We start from the raw sequence: 22,517 nt of genomic DNA, 5'->3' as shown, positions 1-22,517 counted from the left end.
CACAGTCGAGCTGTGTCGTCCGCGTCACGTATCCCGATTGCGTCTGCTACCGCCCCTGAGGCCCTGCTCATGCTTCAGGGGGCTGCATGTCTCCAAAGAAACGAAGCAGGGCTTCTGCCATCCGTTGGTTCCTTAGGAGCATAGGGGGCCCCTTTACGTTTGTGAACCCTATTGACAAGAAAAGATGTTCTGCCCCCTTCGTCTGCATTACCTTCAGCATCGGAACGCGAACACGTGAGATGCGCATGCGCTCCCTTTCTCGTGGTCGATCGAGCTTTCGCATGGTTTACACGTTTCCCTTGGCGTGGCTGGCGGTTGGACTTTTTTCCTGCGCGCTTTTCAGTGAGAGCTCCGATTTTTTCTCTGTGCTCCTCCGTTCTGTGTCCCTACCGCACCCGTGCCCGACAGCGCCGCCTCCTTCTCGGCAACGCTGATGGACGTTGGAGAAGATACAGATGGGAAGCTGGCCGATCGCGGCTATGGGTCCACATGGCGGCCTGCACCCACACGTACACTGTAACTTGTATTCGAGCCTTGGCTCTCAGATGGTGGGCATTCGAGCGCCTCGTCGCATGCTGCGTACAGTTGTAGAAGGACACCTCGCCGCCTCGTTCATACGCCTTGTCGCCATGTGAACAAGGGTTGGCAGCTTGTTTCTTCTTGGACTCACTGTCCTAGCTTGATGTGACGGTCGCGCCGAATGCCGAGTTTCTAATTAGCATGGTTATACAGCAATATATAATGCCGCATGTTAGCTTTCGTCCCCGCTGTGGTTTTGATGAGGGAGGACCTGTCTCCGTTGTTTTCACAAGAACGTGCAGCCACAATCTGCTGACTGTGTCCGTACTACCTCTTTACACCCTTAATTCTGCTGTGACGGCAAAGGGCCCGATCTCACGCCGTCAACAGTCGTCAGGGTTCGTAAGGAAGAGTAATTTTTTGCTGTGCAGGCATCGGGTGTTTTCAGACCAAGCTACCGCGTTGATGCCAAACGGGAGCCGAAGCTATAAGCGTTTGCACGTTTCTCTTCGACACCTACACTTTGCGTCGTTTCACGACCACGTCTCCGGGCGGGGGCATGTCGGGCGGAAGGGTATCTGCCGCTGTTTCCTCGTGCGACACCGTGGTCTCCTAACTCTTCTGCCGCGTTTGCATTGTTAGCTCAGAAGCGGCCTCTCGTTGAAAGTAACAGATGAGCTGCGAATCAGGGCAGGGAATGACTCGGGCCACTGGCTCTGGGCTCGGCCCTGGCGTTGCAAGCGATCCGGGCCCGGCAAGTCGTCCTCCTCTCTGTACTTCGTTTCCATCTGTCCAACTTTTGGCACTCCCAAGTAAACACCATGCCGTCTACAATGGTGGCCCTCCTGCCCCCGTCCCGTTCTCCCCTCCCTCGTTTCCGTCCTATTCTTCGTACCCCTCACTTCAAACGTGGGTACCGCCTGCCTCTCACCACCTCACCCACTGGCAGGGTTCCTCTTTCCCTGCCCCTTTCGGTTTGCTGAGGCCGGAGAAGGCCCCGCAGTCCGGAACCAGTAGCGGAGGTGTCTACCCCCCCTTCAGATCACCTGATGCAGCAGTGCGTCAAAACAGTCCGTCTTCATATTCGCTTTCTCCCTCCCCTCCTGTTCTGTCTCCAGGTGCAGATGCACAGTCAGGTTCTGTCTCTAAACGCACTACGCCGAAGCCAGAGCCACCACAGCCTGTTTTTGTAGCTGGGTCGCACGCTGGAGATTTTTTCCCAAGCGTCAGTTCAGTTCCAGGTGCGGTTCAGTCTCGTTTCCAGTCAAAATCTACTGAACGTCAGGGGCAGAATGTTGCCTCAGGGTCTCCTCCCCGAAGGGTCTTACGGGGGGGAGGAGATTACTCGAACCAGGGTGTCTCTTCAACGTCTGGAGATATGTTACAGGCTAGCGGGAGTGGTGCGTCGGCTGCAGCCGGAGCCCATATGGAGGGTGGGATAGTCCCGCGTTACAGCCAAAGTTTTTCGGTAGTCGGTTCTAGAGGCAATGAACAGACCCAGTCTTCTCGCGGGGCGCCACCTGAAAGTTCTAACCCGTCCTCCCTTGCCTCTGCTATGGGGCGGACGGCTGCTGCGGGCGCCGTGTCGCGGTCTGCGTCCTCATCTTCTTGTCTGACCGTGTCGTCCTCCCCAGATGAATTGCTAGATATTCTTTTCCCTTCTGTAGAAGCCTCCTGCGGTTATGTCACTGCTCTTCCACAAGCCTCGTCTCTGTCCTCTTCTCCCTCACGAGTGCTACTGCACCCTCCAGCTGCACGTACTGGTCACCTCGGCAAACCTGGCTCGACATCTGCCGGGGCGAAAGGGCCGCCATCGCCTGCGTTCCAGCAGTTGAAATGCGGTTTGGAGGTCACCCAGATAGATCAAAAGGAATTATGGCACAGATGGGAGAGCTCGAGGGGGAGCGCGGGAGTATCTTACAACAAAGCCACAGACTTTGCGAGGGGAAAACTAGGTCTCGACTCCCAAGACGGGAAGCCCAGTCCGGTACGGCACACCGCCGTACTTGAGAAAGAAGGGACCGCATTGGATCCTCACGAAGATAAAGCATTGCTGGACCCTGTTGCGAAGAGCAGCACGCCGACTGCAAAAGGACTGGCTAGTTCGTTGCTGCGTTCCTGGGAGCGTTTTAAAAGAAGATGCATTTCTGATTACCTGCATCCCCCGGCCGGCTCCAGCCGGCATTGGTCAGTCGAAGAGGCGCAGGAGCAGGTGTATATGTTCAGGCAGTTCGCAGGAGTTTTTGCAGCAAAGAACAGAATATCAGGTACTGCTGGGAGGATAGGTCTTTTTTTCCGTGTAAACTACTACATGATCTCAAGCGCGCGTCTCTGTGTATGGGTGTAGTTCTCTTCCGTATGCAGAGATAACTAGACTGGAGATGATCACATCGGTAGATGTTCCACGGGGGTGCCTACGGGCTTTTCCGCTCGTTCTGGAGTAAGTACAGGTGGACTCGTACACAGCGAGTGAGGTTTGACAGTGATAGACTCGGAGTAGTTTTGCTGCAGTCCAGGGGAAAGAGGCCACTCGTTTCCTTTTTGGTGGGGAATCGCCTGCACATAAATACGTCTTTCCCTGTACCGTTCCCCTGGAAACGGACTATGTGTTTCTCGGACTGGCCCTAAGCCACCCCTTCTGGATGCCAGCTACACTGCCGCTCTTTTTGGACGGACAACGAGTGGGTCTTTCACTCGGCGACACGGAGGAAACTCCGTTCGCCTGTAAGCCGGTTCTTTTCATTCTGTCTCGTCAGCCTCGTCGTCCGTGTTCCCACGTCTTCGTGAATACTCGACGATTTCCTGGTTTGTCTCTCGGGGTTTATTCTTCCTGTGCAAAGAACCCGTGATTTTTACGGAGAGTGCGCCTTGGGTGCAACGGCTGCTGCAGTGGTCCGGCACAGTTTCACTTCGCCTCGGACCGCTGTGCTGGGTCGGAGCAAGATTTTCCATGGATAGAAACGCGGTGTTTTTGTCCGTGCTGCTTGTGCCTCTCAGACTGTTTAACGCTCTTTTCTTGTCTGCCGTCTCATCGTCCTCTGTCTGTATCCTCGACGGAATCCTTCAAGTCCCGCTCGGTGTTTTCGTGCTCTCATCCCTGGCGAGCTTTGCTTTCATCCCCTTCTTTTTCTCTTTTCCCTTCATCAACCTCTTGTCTCCCACAGTTTCTTTTGGCCGAGTGGCGTCGCCTGTGCATCTCTCTCTGCTTTTCCGCCCATTCCTTTGGGCTCTTAGCATACGAAGCGGATGCCGAGTTGGAAAGGAGAAGGGATTTTCACGTGAAGAAGGTTCAGTTGCACCATCTTCAACTTGAGCTGCGCCAGTTGCAAGCGCAGCTAATCCAGCATCAATACCAGATTCCCAAGCCAAGTAGTCCACCGTCAGTGAGGCAGCAGTGGCGTCAGAGGAGGCGAGTTCTCGCGCAGAGGCATGTGCACATCCAGCAGGCCTATCGCCTTCTGTTCGCTCAAGTGTCCGCGTCTCTACGATGGGAAACAGCGTGGGGTGTCTCACCGTTCTCCGGTCAACTTGTTGATGCGAACGAGCTCTTTCCCGATAAACCTTCACGGCCGTGTGGTTCTTCGCTCTCGCTTGGATCTCTTGGTTTCCCATCATGTTGCTGCACCGAGTCCGCGTTGCTCGCAGCGACGGGGGGTTCCACCGCTTTAGTCCGGGGTTTTGGTTGCACTGCCACCTGCGGTTGCCGGGTTTGTATACACGGCCGGGACACAGGCAGCGGGAGGGAGGAGTATACGGAGACTTACTACAGTGGCCCCGCCGGTAGTAGCCGAAAAAGTGCTGATCCGTGCCAGGCGCCACAGAAAAAATGTCGACGTTCGGTCGAGGCAGAAGTGGGACCCAAAACTACTTCAGACAGCAACCTGGAGGAAACGGGCCTGGGGGCTACTCGAGGAGGACCAGCGGGGTGCCGTGCAGGAGGCGAACCTTCGTTTACCAGCCCCGGTTTCGGGGAAGGAAGGAGCCTGGTCGATGGCGAGCTTGTGCCGGGGCCTGCAAGTGCAGTGCAAAAAGGAGGGGAATCAAGCTCCAGCCTTTCAATCCCATTGCTGCCCGCTCACTCGGCAGAGCAGCCCGCGTCTGACAGGCGTCTCAGCGAGGAGGAGGCGAACATAACCAACCGGAAGTTGTGTGTAGAAGATCAGCTTGGTTCGCTTTCTCCGCGCGAGGTGACTGGCTCGGCAAGTGCGCAGTCGATTACAGCGTCTTCGCCTCGTGGTCGTCCCGTTACGGCGGGAGACCGGCCAGGCGTAGGCATAGCTAGCGCCAGTCCCGTGAGCCCCCCGGGTCCCTCTCAGCACCTGGCTTCTGCACGGGCGGATTTGGATGATGAGTTCGAGTTTGATGACGCTGACTTGTATGATGCTCACCAGCACCCTTCACACCGTGGCGACGGTTTACATTCTCTTGTCCCAGGTGGTTCTTCTCTCACTTCTGCTCCAAGTGTAGTAGATTCGCGTAGTGCCTCGTCTGGTGTCCCGAGCGTGTCGCCTGTTGGTTCACCGTCCTCCACAGCTCAGGTTTCTGGACAACTCGCGGTCAGCGACATGACAGGTCCTCAACAACTAGGTGTCGCGCAGCAGCCAGCGCAGCATCCTGACGGTCTACTGGGGGCTCCGACGGGCTTTGTCTCCGGCTCGTTGACAAGTGCATCGGGGTCCGGACTGTTGTCCTGTCAAGTACAGAGCGGGCTGCTGGGCGACCAGGTTGAAGATGACGTGGGTGCGCTTTCTCAGAATCACCCTGTTGTTTTGCGAGAGCCTCTTTGGGGTGAGATAGAGGGGACACTCGAGTGTGCGATGACACGCGTACACCGTCTGTTACACTGGAAGAAGAAAGACCCAGCCCTGGCCTCAGCAGAGGCAGACGCAGCTGCCCGGGTGGCAGGAGTAGCTGCTCGCATAGCTGCTAGAGAAGCTGCTCTTGCAGACGGTAGGGATCTGCCGGATGAGGAAGAAGAAGCGAGTGTGGCGGCGGCTGCTGCCAGCGCTGCCGTTCTCACGCTTGAGGAGGAGGAGTCGGCCTTAGCCACGGAGAGGGCAGACACTTTACGGGCCTTGGAGGCTGAATTAGATCGTGTTGCTGGAAAGGCAGCAGGACTGGGGTAAGCATCATGAACAGTGTTGCCGTTGTCCCACTAGAAGGAATTTAGGGGTGCCGCAGCGGTGGGGGCTTCGCAGTCTCGTTGAGGTGGTGAAGCGCAAGCAATTTACCTCTAGAACGGTAGATGAGAAAGGTCAGTGGGGACCGCGTGCCCTGTTACCCATTGTAGATTGCCTGGTTTGAACTAGGTATAGCCATATGCTTCTATTCCAGTTCTTCCTCGTGTCTATCTCTTCTTCCCATATCTGGTTGCTGTTCCTCGCCGTCTCCACCCCCGGTAGCCCGTTCATTCGGGAATGAAGGCGTACACAAAGGTTCGTAGATCGTCATCGCGAGCCCCAATTATGGCAGCACTCGTTCGGAGCGCAGTATCAAGGAAACAGGATGTCTCGGCTCGGGTTTGCAGACCTGTTATCTGTAGCCAATAGTCTGTTCTGTCCGAAGAGCGGGGGTATGCTCTGATGAAAGGCTGGCGCCAAACTGGTAGCATGCAGGCAACACGCCGGGGTGCGCTCAGCCTACACGAGCCGGCACGTCTGTGTTGCTTTTCTTCAGTGTCGGGTCCGTCAGTCCAGGTGTCTTTCATTTTCATATCTACCCCGCCTTTTCTGGTGCGAGCACAATCCGTGTGTGTATGGACCCAGTCCAATGTGTAAACGTAATCACTCCTATACACCGAAGCATTCGTACCACCAGTCGCGTGAGTTTCACAATTTGCATGTCCCCCCAAAAAAAAGATCTGCAGGGTCGAGCTGGAGAACTGGTCTTCTTTATTTTTCGTTCTGTTTGAGTTGATGGCTGTGTTTGGAAGTGCTGGAGGACGGGGTCTGATAGGTTTGGTACACATCAATTATACTCAGTGTTTGAGCTTGGGCCGACTTTTTTCTTGGTGTAAAATTGTCCAAGCAGCAGCACAGAGGGGGGGTTTCACATGCCCGGGGCATATTCGTGTGTATAACCTTCCTACCGAACAAAATTCTTTCTACAGTAGTTTCCTGGTGTGTCTCTATTAGACCAGCCATCAGTGCATCACTGAAAAGACGCGTCCGCTCCTGTTTACAACTGCGGGCGGGCAGAGCGCCACTTCAGTTGGCAAACGCAACACCTACATTGCTCCTGAGCATGCGGTGCACCAGCAGCGCCACACGTTCTCCCTTGGCTTTGACTCGTTGACGGTCCGCTGTCAATCCTCAACATGACGACGATGCAGGCGAGTTTGTTCATGCGTATCTCCTCGGCGTGACCTTTCCCGGTGTGTCTGTTATCAACCACTCGAAAAAAAACCCGTAGACGTAGTCGTTTTTTCTCCGGACTGGCAACAATAGTCTTTCTATCATGTGGTACGATGTCTGTGGAGGTTGTCAGCCAGGAAAAAGAAGCACCCCTTGTTCGCGAACCTATAGTTCTCGAGCACTGTTGTTCTGGTATTTTTCACCCGTAGAGGAACAGGTGGTGGCGCTTTTTGCTCGCTCTCACCGGCTTCCCCCTCCTTCGACCTCCTTTTACGCCAACAGCAGCAATCAGAGCGCTTCCTCTTTCTCTTTCTCTCTGCATCATTTGTCGTTCCCGGTTCTCCTCGCTTTCCCCCTGACGCTTCATCGCGCTTCGAAGATGTGTCTAATGAAGCAGAGGGTCGAAGGGCGGAAACGAAAGCTCTCCTGTATGACAGTCGAAGACACGGTCTCGATGTCCCTCCCCTTTTTCCGGAGGGGAGCGGACCCCAGAGCGCTCCTTCGCGGCATAAGGAAAAAGACTCCCGTCTGCAGAATGTCTCAGAAGCACGGCCAGAACTCGAGATTCTTTCGTGCGTCTTTTTTGACATGAACGACGATCTCCTTTTTCGCCTTAGTGAGGAGCTGCCAGAGAAGTTTCCTCAGGTAAGTCCTCCATGGAAAGAAAAATGCTCCAATCTGGGTGCAGAAATCAGTATACAAGCATACGTCTATGTGTGTGCCTGTAGCGGACAACCTGGCGCGTGTTTATGTTGTCGTCTTCGCTGCTACGCGATGAGAATGAACTAGCAACCGCTGTTCGCTGTCACTGTTTTTGCACCTACCCCCGGGAAGTCCCACTGATTCGGAGGCGTGAGCACCCCCGCCTGCGTCTTCTGGCCTCGCTTGTCGCGGATATTTCTGGGATCTGCAACATCAGGCCAGAGTAGCACGTTTAGGGTTCAGGTTTTCGTCAGCCAGCCAACGACTTGCATTTGACGTCACTGGTCGAGGGGAGTGGCGTAGCACAGTGGCTCACCGGTTGTGGGAAAGAAGGTAGCGTTTCTTTTTTCTCTTCGTTTGCCGTTCTTGGACAGGAAGAAGAAGACGACACTCCCGATGGCACAGCAGACGGCGGTGCTTCCCATGCTAGCTTAGCCACGCCCTCTCGTCAAGGTGTTGGGCCGGAAGCAATTTTGAGTGGGGGAGCCACGTCAGCGGGCACTGCAATCAGGGGGCCAGGTGCTCATGCGGGAGTGGGTGTTTCCTCTGACTTAGCCGGTGCTTTCTTCGAATCTGAGGAGGCTCTTGCTGGCGTCTCTCGAACTGCAGCGCTTCGACTGAGGAGAAAAGCGAAACAGGTAACCGAGGGGTGAGCTTTGGCAGGGCATGCATGTAGGCGATCCGGTGTGGGCAGAGTGTTTGCAACAGTGGTAACGTCTGTGTTCTGGAGAGAGTTCACACACAGTGAAAGGGGAGACAGCGTGGTCTTACAGCACCTCATAGCTGTTATTGGTACAGAGGAATGCAAGATGCATTGTGATCCTGGTGATCGTGTCGTCGAATTGCCCGTCACCAGCAACACTGATATCAGTACCTTCACGATTGGTTCTAGTCTTTTGGGACGCGCGCCTCTCTATCAAATTTGTTTATTGTGCTGCTGGAGTGGCTAAGCGAAAAGGACTGATGGAAAAAGGGAGTTACTTGGCCACTAACTTCCAGCGTACTCGCCTCCCATTCAACCTGGGATCAGTTTACCGCAGGTAACAGTGCAGAAGCCGGGATAAGAGCCCTTGAAGAGAGTTTCGCCTCAGGCTACGTGCATTGTAGAGGTTGTCATTCTGGTTAAGCGGTTCTTCTCCAGAGCACTGTGGTCTGTCCCAGGGCATGTCCGCGTGATTTTTCACGTGCTGACCTGAAGCTCATCTGGAGCTCTCGCCTTCTATAGCTACGCGTTTGTGCGGGCGCCGGGCATCTGAAAACAGTGCGCGGTCAGCGAAACCCGAGTCTTCTGGTACGAAAGCGTTACACATTTTCTTGGACTCGGTACCGGCTATCCGAATGTGCGCACTGTTCTTTCTCTTGCTGTAAACTAGGAAGTCCTGAAGCTGGACAAGCAGAAACGCATTGAGCTCGTCAAGCAAGGGAAGAGTGCCGTGGAGATTCACGCCATGGCGGCTGCAGAGGTTCGTGTGCAACCACTGTCTGTATGAGCCTCTTAGTGTTTTCACACTGCACGGGTTGTTACCTTCGTTTCGTTGAATCTTCAGGTAATGTATAGCCATCGGCAGCATCAGACAGAGCGAGAATTCTTGTTTTTTGCTGTTCTCGGGAAAGGGCGATCACAGAAGCGTAGACCTCCCAGTGTCACTCAGGGTGCTAACCGTGTACTCGGAGAATCCTTCGTTTTATCTTTGTTGACAGAAAAGCTGTGTGTATCCTGCGTTCGTGACGCGTTTGTTGGTGTGCCCAACAACCCGGTATGGAGCCGGCGGACTGGCCCGGTTTAGACAGTGCTGCGGCTGCCTCCTCCTGAGGTCCAGGAATTAAGATCTAGACCATCGACATGGTTTTTCCCCTATCAACTGGTTCTCTGGACGAACAGCTATGTCTGGAGTCTTAGCCGGAGAGACCGTGTAACAATGAAGCGTGCAGCTCAGTCCGCTGGCTTCTTGAAAGTACATCTGTTCACGGAACTTATCGAACTTGTTTTTTTTTACCTGTGCGTGGGGTGTCGTTCCTTGTTTGGCGCGTGGGCTGTACATCCATGGTATTATCCTCGAATGCTCAGGCAGACCAGGATGGCTATGTTACGCAGGGGTGCACCTGTACATACCGAGCTCGAAACTGTAGAACAAGGCAGCAAACTTCCGCTTGCCAGAATCGTGTCCGGGTAGGCTTGCTTAGGGTTCGGTTCGCAGCGGCAGAGCGGGAAATCGTGTGGCGTGCTTGAGTGCTTGATGTTGAGCGGTGTTGCTGCAGCAAGAAACGCGTTCATCAAAGGCTCGTAGTCCTTTACAAGAATTCGTTGTGACTCTCGGGGAGTTTTCCTTGAAGGAGAAAAGTGGAGGAGCGCTGCAGCGACTCAACACGTCTTTTGATTCTTTTCAAGAGAATCGTCGTCTGCATTGCCGGGGGAAAGACCATGGTGTCAGAGGTGCGCCTGTGCGTGCGAGCGACATGACACGGCTCGTTCGTTCTTTGATTCCCGTTCTCTGTTGCAATTTTACTTTGACTCAGCAATGAAGCAGGCGTTTCCTTTTTGGGGGTGTTGTCCATTGTGAATCTCCGGGAAGGGAATGAAGTCGAGGTATGGAGCCTTTGGCAAGATAGGATTTCAGTCTCTTAGGCTTGTTCAGCGCGGCGCGGCACGGTGGGTACATATATCCTCATGGAATACTTCGGCACCCGAGTGTGCTGGGACCGAGGCATAAGCGTAAAACTGAGAGCTCGCAGTGTCCAGAATGCACTCATTGGTGTTGAGCCGTCTGGTGGTTGCATAGCCAATGACATCCTTCCTTCTTTTGACGCGGCTGTTACACAGGTACCTTTTTCGGGTATCTGCGGGTTTGCAATTGCCGATAGTCGTTGAGCTGCGGCTCTTAAAAAGATGAACCTGCAGAGGCGGCGGTCATCTCTGTTTGCTGAGGTTTGCAGTTGTCCCTGTACAAGAACAAACTCGCTGTCTGGCAGTGCGATTGGTGTGATTGTGTGAGCACTGCAGGTGGCATACCGTTGGTGCATACAAAGATCGCATTCCAGTTACAGGGAGTACATCCAGTGGCGGGCCGTCGGGGGCGCATTGCCATGCTGCGATTTCACCGTCCTGATTTTCGCTGCGGCGTTGTAGCCTCTTCGGCACACCAAAAGGAACGCTGCTCTTCGGCATTCATTTCTGCTAGAGAGGAAAAAAGGAGAAAGTTGCTCAGCGGTTCCGTGGGGGGCGACGGTACCCCTCCAGAGAGAGGCCCTTGGATTGTTTTGTAAGTAGTCTGGGCGTGAGTTTCCTCGATGTGTTCATGCAAGCACCTGACTAAGTAGCCTCCGTCCGGTGCCATACAGTTTCAAAAACTATTCCCAGGCTCTCAGTCCAAATCTCTGTTGCCGGTCCCGTCACTCGTAATCAGCATATAGAAGATGTCTCAATCCCCTGAGTTGCCGAAGCCTAGGTCAGGCTTTCACGGCTGCGACACTGACACTGACGGTAGCGCTGTCTGCATGAAGGTTGCAAGGCAGGGTTTTCAGAATCGCGCTGACAAAGGATCGTGACTGTCCAGTCTCAAAAAGAGGAGTGTATGAAACTGGTCGGCTGGTGGATGCCCGCAGTGGATACGCAGAAGTGTGCTTGCATGTTGCGTGTTGCCCGTACGTTGTATTTGGACGCTGCTTCACTTTCACCTAAAACTTGGTAGAAGTTCCGGCCGTGAGTTTTCTTCTTGATGTCCTTTACAACATCTTTGGTCGTGCCCTGCGCTTTTGTCCGGCAATCCTTCATCGTTTAGGCCCCCTGAGCCGAGTGAGGTGGTGCGCCGTCTTCGTGAGGAATGCTTAGGCCAGCATCTTGCCGCAGCGTCGGCTGCGGCACCTGGCGCAAGCGGGAGCGGGTCGGATACGGTTTCAGCGTCTGGCGTGAATGACGACGGCACTGGAAGTGCCGTCGGTGGAGGTGGAAATCGCAGTCCAACAGCGGTGACCCGTGGCGGCGGGCCGTCAGATGGATCCGAGGCTTTGGTAGTAGTCTCTGGGGGAGGGCAGGGGGGACACGAAACTGTTCATCTGGCAAACCATTTCTACGGCCCTCAGGACTTGTCACTAAAAGATGATGCCCCGATTGCGCTCTTCGAATATATCGAACAGCAGCCGCTTGTGATGCACAACCCGGGGATGGCCGTTCGCATTGTTCGGCACTTCTTTCCGTCGTCCCCACCACACGCAGACTTAAGGTAAGGCCAGGGTTCCTGTAGTTCTCTTCCTGGGGTGATAGTCGTTCTTTGCTTCAGCTCAACACCCTCGCGTGTGTGAACTGATGCCGGTGTCGTCATCAGTGGAAGGTATCGTTTTTTGTGAGATGTATTAAGGAGGCCCCTTTGGAAGCGGAGCTGCCTGTGTTTCTACATGTAAGTGCGTGCGTGGAGACGGATGCACTATGGTGCTGAACTGGACAAACCCTAGGGGTAAGCTATTGTTTGTACCGTGCTTACATGTGTGGGAATCTCTGAAGAATCATGATCTCTCCTTCGTGTTGCTGCAAACGAAGTTCCTCGTAAGAACCTAGGTGGCGTTTCAGCTGTCTCCCGGCTTGGTGGAGTTGACCGGGGCATGCCTCGACAGCGGTAACAGCGTCGTGGTGTTGAGTGGTGCTACGTGATCTCTCTTCGCGAGCTTTTGTGTTGTTTTCTTCTTAGCCGCCAGGAACAAGTCCAGCAAGCAGAGAGACAGCTGAAAGGCCGCCTAGGTTCTTTTGGGGAACTTCGTCTGCAGCAACAGGAAGAGGGAGGGATCATGATTTTTGGTGCCCGACTACCCCTGCTGAAAGGACAGGGACAAGCTATTGTGGAGAGTCCTCTTCTAAAGGCGCCTATTTACGCACACCCCGCAACACCGTCGCTGCCAGTTAAGCGGGATACGAGATTTCATGACTTCAGGGATACAGACTTCATTCTTGTGCGCACCCGGACTAAAGGGGGCTGTAAAGTAAGTCTGTCGCTTGCTTTTGCCGTTTTGGCCACGAGTGTGGCCTACCGGCTCTGTGCTGAGTCCGTGACTAGTCCCTCGTGTTTCGTGGCTTCAAGCTGCACGCTGATTCTGGTTTCCTTGGATGGGCGCATCTTCAATCTCAGTCCATATCGAGTCAAGGAGACGTTCTTCTTGCCGTATGTATTTGCGCCGCGCTTTCCCGGAGTACGGTGCCGTGTTCCGCAGTGCGTTGCGTACAGCTGTATAGCAACCGGAGATTGTTGGTGTTCTGTCTGCAACCCGGGAGGGTCACATGGCAGTGACTGTGCAGTGTAACCAGTCCATCAATCTATTTCGCTGTTGCGCCAACTCCCCCAGGTTTACCTCCGGCCTCTATTGTATCCTCCTGGAGAGGAACAGGTCCGAGACGCGCAGGTTGTTGACGGGTTGTGTTCGCTGGGCAGTCCTGCCAACTGCACTGTCTATACAGTCGGGCAGTGCGAACCGCGTATGGAGGTGCAGGCCCCGAATTCAAAAAAACATCTAGAAGACCGCAAGCTCCATGCCAAGGCTTGGGCGTTACGGTACGCCTGTTCTTTTGCTTTCACTCAGTCTTTAACTCATTCCCGATCTTCGCTTTCGACTTGTCTTCTTGCGACATCGGGAGCATGTACGGACCCTTCTATGTTCTTGAAAGTGCGTTGATGGGTCGGAGTGCTTACATCTGTGGTCATGTATGGACGCGCCGGTGTGCTTACACGTGGACGCTCGCAGCTCCTAGTTTGAGCATGGACCCTCCAGGCCTCGCCGTTTCAGTGGGTTCTCTCTTATTTTGTGTGGAAAGTAGCGCACACGGAGTTCGCAGCATTTGGTTTCTGGCAGCCGTGTGAGTTGCTTTAGCCGAACAAAGACTCGTGGCGAGCGCCCCGTACCTATCCACTCACTACTGATGCTAGCAGGCGCGGCGGCGCGTCTGGGCCTCAGGGAGCGCGTTCCTGACTTGCATCATCCACGCTGCGTCCGGGTATTCCTTCTTGGGGTTTAAGGTTCACCTGCGGTCCTGCGTATTGGCGCTCCTCAGTTTCCTTCACGTATTGAAAGCTTATTCCTGCCTCGTGTTCCTTGTCGCTGTCTCGTGTGTGAACCTTTGGCGTCGAGTTGTGCTTCACGCGTTTGTGTATGATAGTTACGTATAGTTCTGTTTGTTACAAGTTGCTGTTTCCAGCTCTGTAAACGGGGTTTCGCGGTTCTGTGTGCGCGGTGCTGTGCATCGTCATCTTACAAGGTTCGTGGCCGAGCGGAATGTGACGGACATGAAGCGAATTAAAGATCTGGTAAAGCAGCGGTTTTGCCCCCCGGTGATCGAGAAAGAAGTCACTCAGATGCTAAAACTTTTATCCCCTATAGCGCCTCATCGTTTACCTCGCCTAGATGATGCAGCCATTCGTTCCATCATCAGACCTGAAGTTGTTTGCTGCTTGGAGTCAGCTCATGCCGCGCTCTATCGCTTGAAGGCAATTGGCATCATGACGCTGACATCGGCTGATGGCTTAGGAGGCGTAGCGCAGTTCATTGAGAAGGAAGAACGCCGGTCTCAAGAGAAGTTGGGCTCGGCAAAAAAGCGCCTCAAAGAGATTCAATTGAAATTTCGCCAACAGGTTGAGGCACGACTTCCTCCTTCCTCCTCAGTGGGGGGGGATAATCAGAGTAGAAATGACGCTCTAACGGCAGTAGAGGATGCTTGCAGAAGGTCGAATGCCGCTCTCACTTCCGTGTGTGAAGCGTTCTCTGAGAGTCGCTTGGGTAAGCGCTTCGGTCATCTAGTCCGCTTTATTGAGGAGCTCCTTCTTCTGACTCCGTGGAGCCTGACCAGAGAATGTAAGGATGTCCTTACAAACAAAGGAAGTGCGCAGTTCATGCTGACGGGATTTGGAGATCCATCCGGGGGTCGGGGTGAAGGAATATCTCTTATCAAGCGCTTGAACCGCCCGAGAGGAGGTCTGGGCTTTCTCGGCGGTGGGCGAGCTTCGGGTTTCAGAGATGCTCGCGCTGCAGCTCTGAGCGGGTATGGCGGTGCAGGTGCCGGGGGTGGTGTTGGTCCCGGGGGTGGGGGCCCAGGAGGAGGAGGGGTTGCAGGGACAGGCGAGGACTTGAGGAAGCTTTCCATGCAGGAACTGCGCAGAAGACTGCTACAGTACGGCTTGTCTGAATCTGTTATAAGGACGTTGCCGCGGTGGGATCAGGTTGCCTTAGTGCGACAGTACCGTGATGGATTTGGAAGCGCGGATTTACTCCCCGTTCCAGGAGAAGAGGAGGAGGATGGCGCAGACGGTAAGAAAAGCAGGAAAAAGCAGTCAGGAGCGGGCGGGATAGTGACGATCAAGGGTATCCGCTTGAGGGCAGAGGAATATGAAGACAGGCTCATGGAGATCTTGCAGCGGCAGAAGGCGGCACTTGAGAATGATGCGCCCCTGATCACTGACACTGAGGAGGAGCAGGGTGGAGAGGACGATGAGGACAGTGGAGAGGACGAGGGCAAAGAGGACGAGACCGAGGGAACCAAACAGGAGGTTGACAGTAAAACTCATAAGCGGGGAGATAAGGTGATCATTCTCGGCAAGAAGAAGAGTGGGAAAAAGAAAAAACGAGGTAACGAGGTAGAAGGCAGCAGCGGCGGTCATGCAGGAGCGGGGACGAAGAAGGGGGCAGGGGGCGCGTCAGGATCTTCTGCTGGAGGAGGAGGAGCAGAGACCGAAGGCGGAATGGAAGACGCTTTACTGGCCGCCTTAGATGGAGATGAGGAAGACAGAGAGGTGTGTCGGCGCGCTTTTTTGTGTGCATACTCTGTGCTGCTCGCGGGTGTATACGCTCTGGTATCTCCGCACATACTCGCTGGTGTGAACGCTCACTCACAGGGTACATGCGTAGTTTCTCCGCTGGTCCACACTCGAGACACGTAGCAATCTTCTGTTACTTGTACCGCCCTAGAACCAAGAAGTGCTACCAGCAAGTATCTCGGATCTCCGGACCATTGCCTGTACGGTCAAGTCCATGCTTCGTGTTGGTCTTCGCGTCAGGCAGACGAAGACGAGCTTGAACGGCGTGAATTGGAAGTGCTTCGTCAGAGGCAAGAGGCAAGGACAGCGAAGCCATTGACTGCTGAAGAACAGCAACAGGCTGACATGAAGGTAGGCGTGCGCGGCGGGGGCTGCTCATGTCTCCCCGTAGGCTGCTCACAGGAGCGGCCACGAAGAGAGGGGGGCATCCAGTTGAGGCCCCAGTCTGTATTCTGGACGGTGTGCTTGCGGAAGGCGAGGGTATTTGAACCGGTCTGATACTTGTCCGAGTTGATATGCATTACGCCTGTGCCGTTAGCCGCCCCTCGCGGAAGACTCTCTCGCATAGGTGTAAGCGTAGATCCCTGTACGCTGTAGGTGGAGGTTTTCTCACTTCGTGTCATTTTCTGTGTTCCCTCTTCCGGCCAGTATTTTTCTGATGTATGACGTAGCTCAGGAAATGTACCGTACCAGGGCAATGAGCGTCATGTACTGCCGAGGCCCGTCTTGGTGGTGGTGTTGTCGCTGCCTCATTAGGTCCAAGCAGTCCCCTGTCTCCGCTGGATACGGCGTTTTCGCCAGCAAGCAGGCGAGCCGTTTAGCAGTGAACGTGTAGTGCTTATATACGGAGAGCAGAACATCAGGGCTTTCATATTGTGGCGGACGAAAAGACTCGAAGAAACTCGCGCGGTACGTCGTATTTTCTCTTCCTCTCTAGTCCTTCTGCTCACTACCGGGCGGCGAACAAATGCGCCTGTGTTTTGATGGGCACTAAGCCTGCGCTAGTCTTTTGTTCATTAGGAGGCTGTTTCTCCGCACTGTGGGCGGGGTGACAAGCTGAACGGGGGCTGAACTGGCAGGTGCACTGATCGTCCTTTTGCTCGTTGTAAAACTGGTATAGGATCCCCGAACCCATTAGTGGGTCTGCGGTCGCCTCCTGTTTTCTCCCTAGTTGGGCGAGATTTTCTTCGGTCGCCCTGGGAAACGTTATCACCCATTTTTTGACGAAACCAAATCGGGGGCGTGGGCTACGTCGTGGTAGGTGCCCTTGTCTGAGCAACAGCTCTTCTGACTGCGAGCGCCCTGGGTTCTCTTGTTGCAGTTTTATGAGTAGCCTTATTGTCCCCTACATGTTGACTGTCTGCGTAAGCTGTGACGGCCTTTTCAAACTGTTAGTTCATGGAGAAGATGGGTCAGCATTGTCTGCTATTTTCGGCTCTTCAAGTCGTGTCCGGCGTTTCCCTTTCGGAGATATCAGAGGGTGCTCCGCAGATAGATACGCTACTCCAACCTACAGCGTGAAATTTTGCTCTCGGCGGTCACGCTTTTTTTGTTCCTAGCAAGTGGACTATTGACCTCCTGCGTTAATTTGCTTCTGCCGGTGTTAGCTCAACTGTATCCACTTGTATATGCATTTGCCTTCAGTTGAGCTGTTTGCTCCAGTAGTGTCAAGTCAGCAGCTGTTGATGAGGAGGCTTCATGCCGCAGTTTAGTCACTTCAGATTTGCGTCCGAGAATTCTTCCATGTCGCTTAAGCTGCTTGTCGACCTTTTCCTGCTGCGCAGCGCATGATGGCGTCGACACGAAATAAGGAGGCCCTGGCTGGCAAGCGCGTGTGCAGGGTCTGTGGCCAGCCAGGTCACATAGCGACGAACGTCGTAAGTACCCAAGACTTTATATAGTTGTGAATTACTTGCACCCTTTCTCGTCCGAGAAAGCTTCCTGGACAAGAAGGGACTGAGCGCGCAGCTGTCACACAGAAGAACACGCGGCAGTGTCATTGCGGGGAGGGAGCGCTGCCCTACGTGGTGCGCTGAGCAGCGTATCTAGGACACTCGAAACAACTTCCCTGAGCCGACAGTCTGCATGAATTGCCTCCGAGCACTGCGCCCCGGCCAATACCACATCGGAGTGCACATACTCACACCTGCCTACTCTGCCTGCTACATCGGCGAAAAACGCTGGTCGCAAATGTTTTAGTGCACAAACTCACGAGCTGAAGGGGAAGGCATTCCGTACTGTGAGCAGTTCCATCTTCTCGCTGCTCTCCGGGAGGGGGCGTGCGCGCACATACTGTATGGTTCTAATCGTGGCTTTTTTCGAAAGAGCTTGAGAGAGGAGTACAGGAGTAAGACCTGTAACTTCGCCCTTTGTTTTGAGTTCCGAGCTCGAATTCACCAGCGGTGATCGCGAGGAAGAAAGCTGATTTTCTTTTTTTCCCAAAGAAAACGAGAACCAGAGTCACGATGTCGTAGCAGCAGTTCAGTTAAATCAGCGTGCTTGCCTTTCTCTTTTGCTTCCCGTGTTGATTCTTTCTTCGGTTTTTTCTTGCAGGCTGCGCGTTCGTGTATTTGTGTTTGCCGAGATTCGTGTCCCGCCTCTTTCAGTGCTCTTGCACTTCATAGAGACAGCGCCTGTCTGGCGTTCTGTCTATTCGCTCCTTAGAGCGAAGAATTGCTTTTCTTGTAGAAACTGCTGACTAGTAAAAAGTAGGAGTATGAGCTGTTCGAGGAAATGGACTTTTCTTGTAGTTCAGCTTCCTTCAGCTGTTTTAGTCGACAGCTTCTCCTGGTGTAAGAAAAATCCGTTTGGCACCCAGGCGTCCGCGGAATCTTTCGAAGTCACCTTCCATTCGCAGTGTCCTTCTCGTGTTCTGCTATGCAGAACTGTCCTCTTTACAGCGGACCGAAGCGTCCCGGGGCAGCAGTAACTTCGCCCGCCCCCATGAAGAAGAGACGAAAGGACAATCAGCAAGCAGAGGAAGATCTCCTTATGGCGGGGTTGTACGAAGGGGGAGGGGGAAGTGAAATCGGTGCTAGTTCTGCTGCCGGGCGTACTCCTCTTCGCGGGAGAGTGCGAGGAGGACGGGGGGGAGGAACGGCACCGTCAGCGTCAGCCCGGGGAGGCGGAGCTAGTGGATGGGGTGACGAAGAAGAAGATGATGGGAGCTCTTCTCTCGTCTCATACTCTGTAAGAAGGAAAAGCGGAGCAAGGAGCGTAGCCGGAAGCTCTGCATTGCAGTCGGTGAAGCATGGGTCAACCGGCGGGAATGTAAATAAGAGGGGGTCGAGTAAAGGAAGCAGGAAGCGTGCAGCAGGAGGAAGTAGTCGAGCAGAAGGACTGACAGGAGGCGCCGAAGATGGAGATGAAGAAGATGCAGACGATGAAGATGACGGACGATGGAATCCCTCGGCACGCGGTCGAAGGGCAGCTGTTGATGAACTGAATATAGCGTTAGCGAGGATAGTTAATGTAGTTCTGCAACAGCAGTCCTTCAAGGTATGGGGACTTCAGTGAAATCCGCTCGGAAAATCAACAAAGGAACACGACTGAGGGGTCACTGCTTGGGCTTCCGTTTGTCCGTCTCAGTATTTTCAAACTATATCAATATATGCGCTCGTGCAGAAATTATGTGAGTTTTTTGGTCGTTCAGAATATGCTGTAGGGGGCAAGGCTAAAACGGTTGTGCATAAATCACCCCAGCTGCATTTCCGGCCTGTGAACTTGTTCACACTGTACCTCTTTCTTCCGTAAGTGTCTCGTCTACATCGACGTGGTTTTCTGATGTTGAGTATGATTTGACATAGAGGGCCACTGATAGCGCCACCCAACACTGAAAACACGCACTACGTCGTTTGTCAGGTACCAGCGTAGAACCCCTTATATGGACACGTCTCTTCTTTAGCTAATAAAGTTTCAGAACGAGAGTGCATACAGTGTTCCCTTTAAAGTCTGAATAAGCATAAAGCGCCTGGCAAGATAATATTGTGTTTGTCGATACACAGCACCAGTCACGACGTAACTGGGGCTGTGGTATGTGCAGCTTCGCTGCCGTCTTGCAGATCAAGCTGTGGCTTCCTGCCCGCATCGGATAATACACGTTCCAGAGGGAGCGGCCCGCGTGCGACTTTAGGTGCAGTTCAGGAGTTTGTGACGTGCCTGATTCCGGTGTAGTTCTTCCTTTGTCTCCTCCTGACTTCGCGAGGATTCGTGTTGGTTTGTGAAGCTGTGGAGAGATTGTTTGTTCAACGAAGAAGCAGTCTCAACCCAATATGTCGTGTACGCCGCCGTCTCCTCTCCTTGCGCAGCCAGTTAGACCCTTGTTCTACCCGGTCTCGAATGTGGACCACGCTAGAATTACAGGGTTTTCACGATACGTTTAGCTACCAGCTTGGGTCTTCTTTTGCCTGTGTTGCCCTTATGGAGGTGATTCATATTCAGAAATTTTTGTTGCGTCTACTGACCTCGTGACAACGTAGGATATGAGTTGTGCAGTTGCACAATCCAGGTTGTGCTGACTCCCGGGGAGTAACCTCGCTGCCGTGTGATATTGATTTCGGGATGCACGTGCGGTTACACAAACCGTGAAAACGTTATGGTGAACGTTGCTCGTTCTGCGTGTGCGGGTCTTGACAGCCTTTTTGGCAGCGCGTGGAGGAGAAGTACGCTCCAGGTTACTACCGGGTGATCGCCAACCCGATGTGGATGCAGAAGATCGCCTTGAAATGCAAGCAGAGAGAATATTTATCCGCTGAACAGTTTTTCGCCGATGTCCGGCTGATAGTGAGTAATTGTCTTCTGTTTAATCCGCCAAACTCTCCGAGTGCGTGGCTCCGGGAAAGGGCTTCCAAGTTGGAAGAGGTTGTTCGGGTGAAATTCGAAGAACAAGAAGAGACCGTGCGCGAATGTGAAGCTATCATTGCAGAGGGGGGTTCGCTTCCGTACCACACGATCGGGGAGGACGCTCTCACAGGCATACCACGTGAACCGGAGAATTCCGTGCATCACTGACAGTCACTGCGACGCATTAATCTAATCAACAACAAAACCAGCTTTCAGTGTGTCCGCTGGGACGTCATGGCTTTGTATGCGTCTAGAACCTTCGTGTCCCTCCGAGGCGTTAGATACTTGATAGTATTCGGATCTAGAATACGGCACGAAGCTGGGAGGTGTTGCCTTTGAACAGCGGTCTGCCACGCGGTCTTGCATAACAGGGGGGAGACTGGCTGGATGCGGTCTTTGGAGGGAGGTGAGGGGCCGCGGGCGAGAAAATGGGTTCGTTTGTTTCCGTCTATCCTTCCGTTGAGTTGTCCCAGTCTGTCGCCAGTTGCCGAAGCCGACAATATTGCTGGTTGGGTGGAGCACATCAGCTGAAGTCCGTAGTGACGCCTAGGCCGTCTCCATGGTACCTTTGATAACGACATGCTTTCAACGCCTCAGCTGCGCTTTTGCTCGGCTGCCATTGTCTCACAGCATTGTGCGTATGCCGTGAACGATGCAAGTGTCTGCGGAACGACACGGATGAGCGTGGTGTGAGCGCCGTACCGGGTAGGAAGCATTTCACTTGGCTCGTGCTTTGTGTGGTGCCGGACGAATGAGTGTAGTTCGAGGTTTCTCCAGTTTTCGTGATTCCCGTTGCGGGTGGTAGCACCGCGTGTCCGGGAAGCCAGCAAGAGAGACCCGTTCTGTTTGTGGTGTCGGTGTTCCTTTTCATCTAGTATATTTCTGTGCGGTGACCGGCAAAGCAGGGCAGCTGTCTTCTGTCGGCCCAGCGTCACTGTGGGGTCCAAGTCAGGTACGAGTGCAATGACGAATCCAGTCCGCAGAACGAGCCCAAGAACCTCGAGGATCTCTTCGGAGCGCTCCAACAACAGCCTATCTTGTACGAGTCAAGACAGGCCCTGCCGCACGAAGTAACGCAGTTAAAAGTGATTCGGACACAAACTCGGTAGTGCATCGGCACTCTTCGGAGACACCTGTTGCGTGCATCACACTTAGGTGATGACAGGAGACGATTTTTTTCGACGTGCTTCATCAAGGAACGTGGGGCGCCACCGTAAGTGTTGGAGGCGCACCGCTACGAGAAGCCTACAAAATGCTAGGACACGTGGAACGCCACCATCGCCCACGTGATGTAATGCTAAGCGCACGGAAGATGGCACGTAGGCCAGGTAGCCTCACTAACGGGATGCCGAAGGCATTCCCAGACTCTAGCTAGTCATGTGGTCTGTTATACTGCTCGCAGTTCTCTTCCTCCACTGTCAGCCTGAACGCCTGTCTGTAGCACGCACCTGAGTGACTGAGGCGGAAACAAACTTGTGCAGTTGACTCCCGTTGCGAGTGGTGTCCGCGCGGGGGCAGTCTTGCTCGATATATGGTATTTTCCGTTTCACGAAGAAAAACACCCTGAAAGGGTCGACGCCGGGAGCGTGTATATGATCCGAAGAGCCGGCGCAGAAGGCATTGCAATACTGCGAGCGCCACCAGACAAACTTTCGCAGCCACAAGTTGACCACTACCGTGAATGCAGAGACATCGAGAGACGAGTAAGCAACGGGCAGGACGACACACTGGCACACACTAGCATCCCCTGCGCACACTTCATTGCAACACCTACACCCATGACCCTCGTAGCGCTGCGTACCTAGCCCCGCCACGTGTCACGCACTAGACCGGTCGATCGACCTCCCTACTCGTCGGAACATCAAAGACGTCACTACTTGGCCTTCTACACCACCAAATTTGAATGTTTTATGGCGAAGTTCATCAGCAACTTCAAAAAGCTGTTCCGTCTCACTCTCCCGAGCTCTGAAAAGCTCCTCCAGTTCACTCCGGGTGCAGTTGCAGGAGGTCAAAAAAAGCATGCCCCCGGGAGCCAGCAACCCCCATATGCGTCGTACATAAATCTCAGGGGTCCGTAGCAAATAAAACACGTCGAAAGTGCCTTTGTCGTGAATCAGTGGGAACGGCGGTAATGATCGCCGGCGGGACTGTGCAGTGTTCTCGCCTGACTTCCCTTCCCAGCAGATCCACGGCCCCCCGCAACTGCTGCGGGAAATTGACGGGGCGTCCCTGATCTGTGTCATGGCTTCAGCGCGGCTTGCACAATAGTCTGAAGGCGTTCCTGGTGCGCGGGTCCCTGCACTCGTACCCT

The 22,517-nt window shown here is 53.9% G+C and overlaps 2 protein-coding genes across 2 annotated transcripts; one reads left to right on the top strand and one right to left on the bottom strand.

Moving 5' to 3' along the window:
* Window positions 1-103: 103 nt before the first annotated feature.
* Window positions 104-21,302, top strand: CSUI_005924 (histone acetyltransferase taf1). The gene is made up of 16 exons (XM_068066090.1): window positions 104-2,786; window positions 3,517-5,641; window positions 7,082-7,517; window positions 7,949-8,212; window positions 8,948-9,037; window positions 9,834-10,008; window positions 10,576-10,834; window positions 11,354-11,794; window positions 12,257-12,545; window positions 12,906-13,111; window positions 13,753-15,340; window positions 15,605-15,751; window positions 16,121-16,273; window positions 17,149-17,241; window positions 18,248-18,862; window positions 20,000-21,302. The coding sequence occupies exons 1-16, from the start codon at window positions 1,193-1,195 to the stop codon at window positions 20,372-20,374; spliced, it is 8,850 nt and encodes a 2,949-aa protein (XP_067921934.1). The 5' UTR covers window positions 104-1,192; the 3' UTR covers window positions 20,375-21,302.
* Window positions 21,303-21,737: 435 nt separating this feature from the next.
* Window positions 21,738-22,516, bottom strand: CSUI_005923 (methyltransferase domain protein). The gene has a single exon (XM_068066089.1). It carries the CDS (start codon window positions 22,447-22,449, stop codon window positions 22,024-22,026), a length of 426 nt encoding a protein of 141 aa, XP_067921933.1. The 5' UTR covers window positions 22,450-22,516; the 3' UTR covers window positions 21,738-22,023.
* Between the last annotated feature and the right edge of the window lies 1 nt (window position 22,517).

This window comes from Cystoisospora suis (genome assembly GCF_002600585.1).
Source record: "Cystoisospora suis strain Wien I chromosome Unknown contig_2934, whole genome shotgun sequence".
Lineage (NCBI taxonomy): Eukaryota > Apicomplexa > Conoidasida > Eucoccidiorida > Sarcocystidae > Cystoisospora > Cystoisospora suis.
The sequence above is the reverse complement of the archived record's forward strand: the minus strand, read 5'-3'. Positions and strand labels throughout refer to the sequence as shown.